This window comes from Melanaphis sacchari, unplaced genomic scaffold, assembly GCF_002803265.2.
Source record: "Melanaphis sacchari strain LSU unplaced genomic scaffold, SCAv2.0 Contig45_pilon_pilon, whole genome shotgun sequence".
NCBI classification, from domain to species: domain Eukaryota; kingdom Metazoa; phylum Arthropoda; class Insecta; order Hemiptera; family Aphididae; genus Melanaphis; species Melanaphis sacchari.
This window is the reverse complement of record NW_020271303.1, coordinates 1,416,607-1,432,048: the sequence shown is the minus strand read 5'-3', so window position 1 is coordinate 1,432,048 and position 15,442 is coordinate 1,416,607. Positions and strand designations below refer to the sequence as shown.

Sequence of the window (15,442 nt, the reverse complement as noted above, 5' to 3'; positions counted from 1 at the left end):
GTGATAAGACGAACCGAACGAAATGATAACCGACGGGAGTTAAACGTCTTCTCCTGTAGACGCACTGTTAGATCGGCTGTTATCATTCCACTCCGTGTTACCGTCTAGACACAGCGTTTTATGGAATTACGTGTTTTTATTTCCTTCATCAATTCTAGTTGAGTCCGCCGCAATTTATCTAGACAGTAGACAGTGCTTTTGCTTACTTCCTAGTAAGTAGTGGTAACTGCTTTATACCACTGATAGTGTCCCTACGAGTGTTATTTAGTACGCCTTTTTTTTTTTTTTACGACCCAAAGTAGACAAGTAATGACATTGTGCAACAGGTGTATTTAAACCTCTGAGCTGTTTCCAACGGCCGATGAGGGAGAGGTGATATTATGACACCATCACTTAACAGTTGACATTCAGAGGAACGAGATTTTCCAATTATGGCAAAGTTGGAAATCAAAAGCAAAGTATGTGGTACCGGGAATGATCAGTTAGTTTACAATTGCTACACAGCTATATGTTATTTTATAGTTTGACGCCGAGTTCCGTCGCATCTCCTTACCGAAAACAGATGTTGGTACTTATGAACAATTTAGAATTCTTATTGAACGTCTGCACAAGTTAATTGAGGTGCCATTTGTATTGTCATATACGGACCCGAAAGATGGAGATCTATTACCAATCAACAATGACGATAATCTAGGGCGAGCGGTTTTAACAGCCAAGCCATTATTAAGGATAATCGTACAACGTAAAGGTAAGATTTTGTTAAAAAATTTAAAACATTGTGTGCCTACTACAACTTAATATTTTTAATATTACATCCTGTATATTGTATCATTAAAAGTAATTGTATTAGATAACTAAGATTATACTAATGAAAAAATCTTTCATGATTTTTGTGATTAAAATTTTACTGTAGATATGGAGATTAAGATCTTTAATCTAACTTATTAAATATAAGTTTGTTAATTTGTATACATGGGACAAAATACATAATAATAATTTATTGAACTAAAAATGAAAATTAAAATAATTTTTTTGCTACTCATATTTTATGTAAATGATTACAAACCATGCTAACTTATAGACTCACTATTTAATAAAATTCTAACAATTTTTCTAGATCTATATTTGGGATAGTGTTTCTGAAATAAATTTTGGTTAGTTTTAAAACTGCTCTTTCTGCTACCTATAGATACTTTTATTGTAAGGATATAAGTAAAATTTTGTTGATAAATCGGAGAAACTAGTAATTAAATTATTATTTTCAATTATTAATAATTTAGTCATATCAAAAACACTGTGAGAAATATTAAGCCCGAAAACAAACAAATTGTTAAAAGTTTTAATTTTTCTGACAAATGTTGCTAGATCTAAAATTCATCAGCCAACTGTTTTACTTTTGTACTTGTCTTGCTATTTGATATTATACTAAGAAGTCTTGTCAATTGTGTGACAACAGTGTCAACACATCAAAAAATATACATTACAAAATAATAATTTCTCTTTGGAAGATATTTGATCCTGGCATTGATTATTCTTAAACTTTTTTACTTGTCTTACTTATTTGTTTACATAAAATTGATGGCATCATATTCTATTGTAATGTTTAGAATTAACTTCATTATCAAAATATCAAAGTTATGGACTTTCTCAATATTTTTCAATGTGGTTTTCATTAAATTAACAGCATCTCTAATATTACCCTTTGATAATTTTAGTTATAAAGATATTAAATTAATTATTGATGAAATTGATGAATATTATTCATCAATAAAGTATTATACTAATTGTTTGATTGCTTTAAAAATATTTATTGAGTGTTGAATCATATTTATCTATATTATGATCAGTTAAAGTCATGTTTAAAACTTTCACAATATCTGGGTAAATATGATTGAGTGATATTATACAATCAATTCTAGATAAACCATCTAGTAGGCTAAAGTGCACAGCCTCAGTGGTTATTCAGAAATTTTTTAGTTGTTTTTTTTCAATTTGTCATTCAAAGTATACAATTAAAAAAAAAAAAGAAGTATTTTTAACATCTCAAAAAATTAATTACTACCAAATTCAAACTATGTAACATATAATTAATATATTTGGTTTTCTTTTATCATTTACTAAGTCATTATATTTGCTACTTATATTCACTGCACTATTTAATTAAATTTTTCTAAAATAACCATTATCAAATATTTTATCTTTAAATTCCTTAGTTATTTATTGTTCTATTACTTTACCTATATTTCCTTCCGTTACAAAAAATCTAATGAAGTAATGAAATCTATTATTTCAATACTTATAGCTAAAAAAAATTTTAAGTTTTCATTTTTTCTATAGCCTTTGATGTATAAATATTGACCATATATTATGATTTACTATAAATTAATTTATTATACACATTAAAACTGATGTTCCATATTTAGTTTTAGAACCGTTTTCTTTATTTATTTTAATCAAGAAACATAAAATTAACAATTTATATCTACTCAAAATAAAATTATTAGAGAAATGTTTATAGTTAAGAAAATTTAGTTGAAATTTTGATTTGTTTCTGAATTAAACATTTCAAAATACTTTTATTAGGTTTACAATAGTTACAATATGTTATATATAATTAATTTACTTGAAAAACTTCATTTATTTGTAATCTCTATTTCTATTTTATATGACATCTTAGAAAAAATTTCAGATTAAAATTTAATTTTGTTTAATTATAATAAATAAAAATTACCTAATTAGTGGTTATTTTTTTTTATTATTTTTTCCATAATTATTGGATATTTTATAATTTAAAATTGGTATTAATAATTACTAAATTTGAATATGTGTATGTTATATTATAGAACAATTTTTATTATAGCTCATGGTTAAAAAATAAAAAAATAATTTTTTATAATCTATTTACTCGGGAGTATTGTATTTCAATAACCAAAACATTTCATCTAAATGATACCCGTATGGTTATATACATGTTTTTTTTTTAATCTCCATTGTCTTAAGATAAATAATAATTCATAAGCAAGTGGTTCATTGTTCTGAGAACCATTAAAATAAGTTGGCAGGTGTTGGGGCGGAGTTCTTGTTAATTTCTAGTAAAAAATGCGAACACAATGAGTGTTACACAATATTTTTCATTTAGCTTGTAATATAATATATTGAGTATATAGGTTGTATTAAGGTTTTTACTTAGAATAAAGGCAAATTTAATTATATTTTATAGGATTATATAGATTGCCAATTTATAATATACATTTATTGGTAATAACTCTTAACCTGATTAAAACCAAAACATTTATGACAAGTAATGTGGTTTATATATTATATATATTTTTTTAATTCTTGTTAAAATACCTTAATAGACAATTTTATATTCAATTTTCAAGCTTAAAGTATTTAAATCAAAAGTTTTTTTAATTTTATCTATAAAATAATTATGATTTAGATTAATTTTATCTAATTTTGAACTTCTAATACTTTATTATTAGGAAGTAACCTTTGTTTTTATTTTCAAGCTTATTAACTGTAAACAAAATTACTATCAATATAAATTGAAATAAGACTAAATAGCTAAAAAAAATTAAAATTTTTTAAATATTTTAAAATTGTATCATATCAGAAAAATTCTAATTTTAAATGAAAACTTCAAATCTATGGTTATTTATTTATAACTTAAAACGAATAAATATTATTTTGTTAATAACTAGTTTTGAGTTAAAAATTACTTTTTTTTACATTTATTTTGCAACAGTACTAGAAATTTTTTACTTTTAATTCATCACAATACTTTATATCCAATTTTCTACCATAAACTATCTTAGACGTTAAAAATTGAAACATTTTTTTTACTTTAAAAATGATGCCAAACAAAAATAAACACATCATTGTATAACCAATATATTCTCATTGGCCAGTTACTTATCTATAAAATTAAAAACACTTTAATAAAATGTACCTTCTCCTTAAAATGTTAATATAGCTAATTATCAATGTTCTGACTTAATATATGTATTTAATTGTTAAAACCTATATATAGTTTAATTTTAGGTTTGTTAAGTATGTATTTTATATGAATATATTAAATTAATTTGATATTTTTATCATTAACCATAAAAGAAACTTTATTTCATTGAAAATAACTTTCTAAATTTTGAATTGTGATATTTTATTTTATTATTTGTAACCATCAGTATATTGTATTATTCCTTTTATGGTTTAAACCACATCTAGAAAAAAGTTGTTAAGTGAAAATAGTGTGTCATTTGCATTTTTATCAGTCTTAAGTTATCTGAGGTGGATATTGAATAGTAATTTTATATTATACCTTATATACTATATTATACACAAATTTGTCTCTACTAAGCTGTTTCTTATGAATTCAAACAAATGTGTGGGTTTGGCATCTGAATAAAAAATGATGGTTTTTTTTTTTTTTTATGAATACTAACAATTATTTTGATTGTGCTCATAATCTATATATGTAGGTATTGTATTACTATTTTATGATAAATTATATTAGATTGTGTAAACACTAAAGACAATTTTTATATTTTTTAGTTTTATTTATAATTATTTGAGCTAGAAGTTATACTAAAATAGTTATCAGCTAAATACATTATACCATATAAATTTTGATTATTAATGTATAGTTTGTTTAATAACTTGATTATCTATATCAATTTTTATAATCATATTTCTTTTAAATAACATTATTCATGGTTTGTATCACCAATAGTTGATAAAAACTTCAAAATGTAAAAAATTTATTTTATTCGTGTTTCTATTCAAGGCGCCGACAGCAGTGTTTGATATAGCAATGCTCTTTAATTATTTAGCTGTCTGTGAAGAATTTTAATTGATGTGGAACTATGGGTAGTAGTTAGGAATAAAAGAAAAACCAACATTTAACTGTTCAGATCCAAGAGAATTTCCCACGAAAACAGGTTTTGTTTCCTAAAGTCATTAGATTTGGTAGAATGTATTTATTTTTTTCCCCATAAGCAGTGCATCGGAAATATTGACCGTTGAGAAACGCAAACGGAACTTGCCATTAAGTATGGTTAGTGTTCTATGCAGCCATAGCCAACAGTAAATGTCTAGCCATCTAGCGATAATGAACCGTGGAACCGTGATGATCCCCTCAGTGAGTCATGTACTCATATCTTAAAACACGCCTAGTACCAACACCGATATAAGCCTATTGTAAGGCATCTCATAATTTCTGTCTTCTTTCTTACTAATTTTACAAGGATGTGACGGCAGGAGCTGAAATCAATTTTTAAATTTAAGATCTTTTTTTTTTTGTCATTTTATTATATTGCTACATCAAACGTGATTTTATATTCTATAACACGCCAAAAGTTAACTCACACCAGTTTTAGACTGACGTTTTATTTTGTATATTCATCTCATATTCTCATTGAACATTGTCCATTACACGTGTCCTGTATTAGATTAAGTGTCTGTAATAAATTTAGTAGTCGTATTTTATAATTTAATATAAATGTAAAACATATACACTATATACCGTGTATACCTAGATAAAAATATAAAATAATATTTCGCGATACATATATTCCAATAACTACTGTTTTGTCCTTTGTATTTATCTTTCGTATATTTACTGACAACTTCATAACTGATACGATAACATGGTACGAATAATGCATTTTCTTCTTCTTGGTAGTTATTAGTCTTTAAAACCATATTGACAAAAATTTCCCTCCATCACTATCTCAATACTTGGTCATCTGTATCTGGTTCTACATCTACATGCTTCAAGTTTATTATTATTTGATATTCCCATCTCAGCTTAGGTCGTCCTAATGATATTTTATGTATGTAAATGTATTGTAAAAGGAGTATATAACTAATTTTTTTTTTACACTTAACTAATTAGTTATTAATTTTCAGTAGTCATGTTATGCTGATCTCGTGACTACAGCGTATTTAAATAGGTACCCATATTTTTGATACAAAAATTAATGACCAATGATTATTATTTTATTTTTTCGATTAGTATATTGCTAATATAGCTTATTCGTTGATATTTTTATAGTATTTTATGTAAATTTAAATCACATATATAGTAAAGTTGTTATAAATCAACTGAAGAATATATTATAATATATGTAAAAATTATTATTAGTATTCAATTTTATTAAAATTTTGTTTTATTGTAAGAATTATTCTTTTTTTTTCTGACTAGGAGATATGGAATATATAAATATATTTTTTAAATATGTTTGAATTTCTTAATTTTTGTATAAGATTACAAGAGGTTATGTTTACATAATATAGCTAAATGCTATGTCTCGTTAAATTCAAATTTAGTAATTATTTTATATTCATATTTTCTATCTACAAAGTTAATAATTTCATGTAATTGGGTTTTAATCTATAAATAAAATTAACTAAAATTATATGGAACGAGGGATTGAAGTCTGTCTCAAGATTTGGGCTATTGCATTTAAGTTATTATTAATAATATTTGTAGTTCTGAAAATAAATATAACGTTCTGTTAATTAATTATATTAATCTGTGTTTAATATGATATTTATTAGGTTCTTTAATTTGATATAATTAAAACAATACAATTTTAATAATCAAGTATATACACGGAGAAAATAAAATTATTAAAGATGATACTGTACACAGAAAAATTTCGAATAAAATCTCAGGTTAAATTTATTAACTGAACTGAATATTTTCACATTATTTAAATCAATAATATACAATAATAATAATATTTATTTCCATATCTTTATTGAGCAATTCCCAAACTTTTTTAGATTACAAAGCCCTTTGTTGTTTTCCATGGGTGCCCTTCCCCAAGTCATGGCTAATTATAATAAATTAAAAAAAAAACCAATAAAACTAGAAAAAAATGATTATACTATTACGATAATGGATTTCACCAGATCGAGTATCATTAACATAATCGTAATCGATTCCGTCGCAGCTATTGTAGGGTTTAAAATTTATTTGTAGACCATGGGTATAAAATTCTACGGTAGCGTGGCACACATTTTAGTAACGGCTGTCTTTATTTAAAAGTTTTATTTCACGTTATTTTGTTTGATCCTAAACCTTGTAAAACTATTTCAGATTATGATCATATATATGATATAGATGCATTATTTTTGTTGGCAATTATTGAATAGGTAGGTCACTATAACCCAAAGGTGTGTAAAAATGCCCCGAATCTAAATTTTTTTTCGCCCACAAAATGATAGAAATTATACTCTTAATCACTAAAATAGTGCTGTAAAACACCTTAAAAATTAAAAAAATGTATACGCCCCGACGCAACTGCCACTGTTTTCCTTGCGGTAACTACACTTATTACTATAAAAAATGTATTAAATTTGATGTCAATAAGTAATCACTGCACGTTTGCACTCGATAAAAAAATGACTGAGTAAAGATTTTGTCACTATATTTTTCGAAGGATAATTATATTTATATACATTTACATTGCAATTAGTTATTTTTGTTTTTATTAGTTATAAAGTAGATTGAACTAATTTTCACCTAAAAAAACGTATAGATTACCTATATTACAATAATTATAATATTACTAGCTGTTGTTTTATTAACCTATAAGTTAATACTAACACAGTGTATGACGGTTTGAATACATTTAGTATAAATAGTTTAAAATGTCATTGTGTCTAGTAAATAACATATGTATTTAGCAAAATTTTGCAAGTCCCTATAATTAATATTTTTTGAAATACAACAAAATAACTAAAATAGTTCAACATATATCATTGTAAAATTAATACAATTGAACATTGTGAGTGTAGCACTCACTCTCAGGATCTAAAATGTTAAAAATGTATATTTGTCTGCATTTTTACTCATACTTTTTTAAAATCTATAAATACCAATTTTTTCATTGTTCCTCTAACTAATCTAAATGCCTAACTGTCAAATATATATATAAGTAGAAATGTATGTGTTATAACATCATGCTTAGAATATAATTTTCAGTTACTTATAATTGACTAATAGATTATATTGTTTATTTTTTATTATTGAACATTTTTTTGTTAATAACTTATTAATACATGAGATTTTAAATAAAAATTGCAAATTAATTTGTCATAATTGCTAATACATTTATTATGAATTATGACACATGGACAATTATATTTTATCAATTAAAAATATTTAATGCGAGTTATAGTAAAAGTAGTATGAATTTAATAGTTTAAATTATTTTGTATCTTTATAATAACAATACAATAGATATGGAATATTCTTACTTTGCTTTTTTAACATACCATTGATATCAATTATAGCTTTGAAATTCAATAATGGACTTTCATATCTATTCTATAGTTCAAATGATAATATGATTTATGAAAATGATCTGAGTGTAGCTTTATTTAAGATAATTTTCTAAAAAAGTTATGTAAAATTATGTATCCATCTTTTTAATTTATCTTAACTCAATGTAATTGACTATGTTCAGTATACAGATTATTAATTACCTATAGTAGAGGTTCTCAAACTATGAGGTTGCAAATCGTAATCATATTTTTAGTGGCTAGCGTTATATTTTTGAATAACGCATATTTTTAAACTTGTGTTACTTTTTTTCAAATAACTAACTAAAAACTTCTTTTTATTGTATATATCAATAACTTACTAAAAATAAACTGTAATAGATCGATTTTCTGTTTAGCTGATTACAAATTAATTATTATTAATGACATAAATAAAAATCATATTCATTATAATTTTACTTATGTATTAAGCATTGTATAATCATGGTTTGATAATAACCTCTTGGAATTTAATTTAACCAAACCTTGGTTTATAAACTTAAGCATAAATAAATTGCCACTTACTGAAAATAATTATCTTAAGGCACACCATAAAAATTGTAATGAATATATTATAAATACAATGACTGCTATTAATGACAGTAAATTTAATTGCACTTCTATTTCTTTAGTTCAGAAAGAAAATATCATTGAAAATATCTAGGTATTACTATAGACGATAACCTTAATTGGCAACATCATATTAATACAATTGGAAAAATCAGATTATTATTTTATAAATAAAACCTTTAGCAACATTTTTTTACCTACTACAATAAGAATAGTTTTCATAGCTATGAGTCAGTCAATATATTCATATAGTATTGATAGTTGAGGTGGTGCTGTAATGTGTACACCTTAATTTGCTTAGAACCATTATGCATTCTTCAATTAAAATATCATTTAAAAAACATTACAGGATGAGCTCTATATTATTATATAAAAAATATAATTTATTAGATTTAACACAATTACCTATACACACAACATTATATTGTTGAATATTTTTTTTCTTAATATTCAAAAATTGAAATTTAAACATGACTATTATAAAAGAGCAAAATAAATGAATGTGTATTTAACTTCCATATGTAAAACAGAATTTGGAAAAACCCCATTAATACTGAAATTAAGATGGCAATAGAATGAAAATATAGATGTTAGTTAATTTATAATCTTCAAATTTTGTAAAAAAAATAAGTTATTAGCTTAGATAATATTATAGTCATACTCCAATTGTATTGAACTTTCATTCTGTAATTCTAAAATACTTGAAAATTGTAAAATTACATAATAAGCTTATGATCACAGAACCATGTGTGATCAATTTAAATATTTATTGTTTAGTTTAAGTAGATACTATAAAAACCTTTGTCTCTACAACAAACCTAGCCTTCGAAGACAGTCATTTAGTATCAATGCTACATTTTTAAAGTATAAATATTTATATTTTGTATTATCTACATGTATATAAATTATTTCATTTTTCAATGAAAAAAAAAGTATACAAATATAAATATGAATTATAAATGTGGTTTGAAAAATATGTACTTATATAGTATTGTCTATATAAGTACTAAGTAATATAATTATTAATCTATTATTTATAATAATAATAATATAAATACTTACTGTTAGTAAATATTTAGTAGAATAATATTTTTTAATTTAAGTTGTTTTCATTACATGAGATATTTTTTATTTTTATGAAACTAAGTAAAAAATTGTTTATAGTCAACATAAGTGTTTCAAAGTTATTCAAAAGTCTAAGCTATGATGTTCATTGACAAAACATATCAAACAATATGGAATAAAATGAGGTAGTTAGTTATAGAGTAAAAAACAATAAAGGTTTTAGAGTCCTTAAGTTGTTATTCCACCAAGAAATTAGGTAAATTAATAAATCAAAGTATAAATTTATCAAAAACCATTATTCTGTTTGTCAATGGTCCAATATACTGCTCAGACCATACTCATTTTTAAATAATTTAATTTATATTAAATCAATTATATCTAAATCTAATATTATTTTATTGTAATTTCAGGTGAAAGTCTTGAAGAATTGAACGGATATGGTACATATAAGCCTCGTAATATAATATCATCAATTTTGGGTGGTACACCTAGCAAAGCAAAACATCTTTGGATATCAAACCCTCAGGATTTTCGACAAGTAAAATAAATTATTTGTTATGTTAAATATTTTAAAATTTGTATCTAATAATTTCGATTTTAGGTGTCCGCAATTATAGATGTAGACGTAGTTCCCGACACATGTCGGCGAGTTCGACTACTTAAACATGGTTCAGAACGACCATTAGGTTTCTATATTAGAGATGGCACAAGTGTGCGAGTTAGTCCTTCTGGTGTAGAAAAAGTCCCTGGTATTTTCATTTCCAGATTAGTTCCAGGAGGGTTGGCAGAAAGTACTGGACTTTTAGCTGTCAATGATGAGGTTTTAGAAGTAAATGGTATTGAAGTGGTCGGTAAAACTTTAGACCAGGTATATTTAATATTAATTAAAAGATAAATTTAAAATAAAAAAATTATAATTTAAGCATAATTTAAGCCTATTTTAATAATGGTTGCTTGTTTACATATTAAGGATTCTGTTTGCTTTTGTCTTAGAAACTAATTGAAAATATAGTAATAATGTTTTAAAACGCCATTATTATTTGTATCAAATTATTAACCATTAAATCCCGCTTAAAACTTATTAATTTTTTTCTTTAAAATAAAAAACATATTGTAAAACTATTAGGAGGTTCCTATTATACTCCAGTAGTATTAATATTAATCATTTATTAATTGTTTATAGGTAACAGATATGATGGTAGCCAATAGTCATAACCTGATTGTTACTGTAAAACCAGCTAATCAGCGAACCACAATGTCAGCCCCTCGGCGAGGTTCTTTATCAAGAACATCACAGTTATCTAGTGGATCACAACAATCAGCACATAGCGCTGCTACCACTGTTAATACCTCTGAAGAAGATGATCAAGATGAAGTGGTAGATTTAACTGCAGGTTTAGCTTTACAAGTAGCTAATGAATCTACTAGTACTACAGACCAATAGGCATAAAAGGTACTTGTCACTTTTTCTGAAGACATTAACTATGTGTCTAAAAAAGAAATGAGCTTATACTGTATTATTGTTAAGTTAGTAGGACATTAGCATTCCAAAAAATTTGAATTATAAATAACTAGTGCTATTTTTGATGTTAGATCATTTGTCTTCCACTTCATGTTTTCAAGTGTTTAATAGTTGTAGTTTAGTATTTATATTTTATAAAATAGTTTCAAAAAATTAATACTAACACTACACAATCAACACTTAATTTAATTCTACATTATGCTACTCGGGTTCTTTTACCTAAAATATTTCATTATCTAAATAATATAAAAAAATTTTCCTTGTGAATATTTGGTTTATGCTGACAATTTAAAATTTAATATTTTAATTAATTTTTTCTAGATGAATACCCATTTTATTATACAAAATTATTGCATTTCTATTGACAACATTATTAGAATACTCTTATTCCATAATTTTTTTCATTTTCTTCTGATCTCAAAAAAAAATCTGGTTCTAACCTTAACATTCCAATATCACACAAAATATGTAGACTGAAAATAGACAAATTTCCTTTTAGTAAATATATTTTTTTATCTGTTAAATCTGATCTAATATGATTATTTCTTAAAAAAAAAAAATTATTTATTTTTGTCGATATATGTATATTTAGTGACTGGTTTTGTGATATTATTACACGCTATTTTATAATTTACATGTACTCAACAATTTTGTTTATTTAATAAGCTTGTTATCTACCATCCATATAGTTTTTTGTAAAATTAATTCATATTATTTCTTACAATTTAAAATAATTATTTTCAAATAAGTAAAGTTTGCAAACAAATATCCGTCCATTATAGGTATATATTCAGTTAAATTTAAGAAACATACTTGGCGACGACTAATTTTTGTCAAAAAATGATCAAGTAACAAGTAACAACTATTTGTTACTCACGCCAATTTAATCATATGTAGAACTCATATGTCATGAGGTGGATACAAGTAGGTTGTTGAGTATGTTTCTTGAGAGGAAGAGAGTATAGATGTATATATAGTTTTTAAATGTTAAGTTTACTTCCTGTATACGTCATTTTTGTGTTGATCATCATTATTACTTAGTATTATCATTATTATTATTATTATTATTATTGGAATTATAAATATTTCATGTTAATGTCCAAAGCAATTGATATACAATCACACTAATAAAAATTATCAAATAATTTTATTTTTGTAATCACTGTTAATGTTTTATTCTTTGTATTGAATGTTAATAATATAGTCTAATATTTTTTTTATTAACTAGAAAATTAAACAAATTAACATTTGTTTAATCAAACATTGTTGAAAAATAAGTATACTATATAGATAAAATATATTTTAAGAATGTTAGTTTATTTAAAAATACATACTAAATGTACAAATATATATTTGTAAAATAATACAATTTAATTTATTTTTCAAGCTATATACCTACACAATACAAATAATTATTAATTTGATTAATTAATACTGAAGTACTTAACTAGTTATACATACACACACAAATATCATATCAAAATTACAATCATTGTTAAAAAAAATTTTAAATTAATTTTTACATAAGTAATACTAAAACATAATATTGTTAATTATATTTGTTAAAATCAATAAATTAATATAATTATTTAATTATTATACTATCATTATTATAGATAAACATAATATTTTATAAAATAGCACTATCTAAGTAAAATTAATATTTTTTAAATATTATTTCTTGATCAACTTAACATGTTTCATAAATAGTTGTTGATAATATTTATTATTAGTAAAGTTCCTTATAACAGTATAGCAAAAATTATATCAATATTATGTATATGTATTATTTTCATTAATTTTATTCGCTTAATAATAATTGTAATAATATCATATCTTTATAGTTGTAAATTTAATTATAACTAACAAATTCATTTGTCTAAAACATGTTTTAATACAAATAACATGTATAAATTATTTTGTATACAACTAAATTAATAATATATTGATTAATACTTATTATAGAAATTTTAATATCTATACAGCTTATAGCTTTAAAATTTTATTAATAATATTTTGTTACTCCGTGTATTGATAAAAATGTTGTATCTTCATTTTTTTTCTTAAAGTGCAAATTAATTTTACAATTTCTACACCTATTTATAACAAATACAATAATATTATATAACAATATTTGTATTCGTTATAGTCTGTACTTAAATTGTAAAAGAAAATAAAGATTTATTTTATCATAAAAGACCAAAAATACAAAAGTTAAGAGGAATGATATATTGTGTGCAATAGTTATATTATTTTCAACTTAACCTTTATTTAAATTATGTTAGAAATATCATTTTGTATTTACTTGGTATAAATAAATCTGTATAAAACATTATTTTATATAATAGGTATACAAATATTTGTATTTTTCTAAGTGTAATAAGTATTCAATTTGTATTACCAAATTCATGTATTATGTGTATTATTATTTATTTTTATTAATTAATTATTGAGTATTATCCATGTTCTTATTATTGTATTCTTATTTTTGATTTATTATAATTTTTGGAGCGTTTGTTGCCCAATATTCTTACGTTTGTATTTTTATTAAAATTATGAATAAATAAATCTACTTAGACTGCCACTTAGACAAAGATTTCTCAGATCCACGACGAACAACTTTCCATTTTAAAGGTATCATCTATTGTTGAATATACTTCTTAAAATTTGATACTTTCTTTTTTCTCAAGAAATAAAATTTTAACATATAAGATCCTACTTAAACTCATATGGGCCTTTAGAATTCAGTTATTGGGTTCAGCTAAGCCAGCCAACACAAACTGCGTTTCCTAAAAATCCAGTCCAAATATTTAATCAAATCATTAAGTCCCCATACTATGTATCTAACTATACACTACTTGAAACATACGCCACACCCAAATGTGTCATTGGCTTTAATATTTGATTGAATTAGTGATCTATTATCCAAGTTAAAAATAAAAACGTCAGTGATTAGGTTTTAGTTATTTTGTTTGGTATTTTTATTTTTAAGCAAGATTAGAGTAATTAGATTATTGCAAATTAAAATTGTTCATATCGAGAGATAAATATCAACGATTAAACGTTAGTAATGTTTTTACCATTCTTTTTTATGATAAAAGGTCAGTTCATTCTAATATTAAAGCCAACAACACATAGTGGATTATACTGAACGTATTGCTATGTTGTATGTTTGTAAATAGCAGAAACAGCATGAGCAGGTATAGCATCATACGAATAACATCCATTTTTATTGTTCAAAAAGTGGTCAGTACTCTTACGAGGACGTGATACCCAAACTAAACCGTTTACAACGACTGAGATAACGCGCTTTTAAGTGTCTCGACAATATTCTACGCCTACTATCTCGGTTAACACTACCACACGGTTTGCGGAGTTCTTGTTACTGGAGCGCGTAATATTTATTATTCAATCGACGGTCGCGGTGTGTCGTGTGTGTATCATACAAATTTATTATTATTTTTTCTCCGCTTTACCTCAATTGTTCATAATAATAACCAATAGGTGTGTACGATACCTATATCCAGTCAAAATAATCGTTATTTTACTTGTACCTAGTGATGCCGAGTCATGTTAATTTAAGTGAAGCAAAATCAAAATAATTTGGTAAATGGATTAGGTAATAATATGTTGTCTACCTCTAATAACTAATAACTTAAGTTATTTATTTAATTATTTAGTATATATATTATATTGCAATGTAAAAACAAAAACACATATACAAATAAAACCACCCACCCTTTTTATTATATGAAGCGATCGCTTCAGTTCGTGTATGGGTTTGGCGCCACTGCTTGTACCTACCAATAACTTAAATAATAATATATAAAGAAAAATATTTCAAAAGAACGACACATTGCTTAGAAACAAAATGTTTTTTTTTTTTATATAAATAGTATTAACTTGGGAAAATATAAAATAGTAAAATATTAACCACGAACCGTGTTTTTTTCA

The 15,442-nt window shown here is 24.1% G+C and overlaps 1 protein-coding gene across 1 annotated transcript; it reads left to right on the top strand.

Annotated features, from left to right (window-relative positions):
* The first annotated feature begins 102 nt into the window (after positions 1-102).
* On the top strand, positions 103-11,708 carry LOC112598113 (partitioning defective protein 6). The gene is made up of 5 exons (XM_025344468.1): positions 103-458; positions 523-748; positions 10,377-10,504; positions 10,568-10,834; positions 11,150-11,708. The coding sequence occupies exons 1-5, from the start codon at positions 432-434 to the stop codon at positions 11,408-11,410; spliced, it is 909 nt and encodes a 302-aa protein (XP_025200253.1). The 5' UTR covers positions 103-431; the 3' UTR covers positions 11,411-11,708.
* The last annotated feature ends 3,734 nt before the right edge of the window (positions 11,709-15,442 follow it).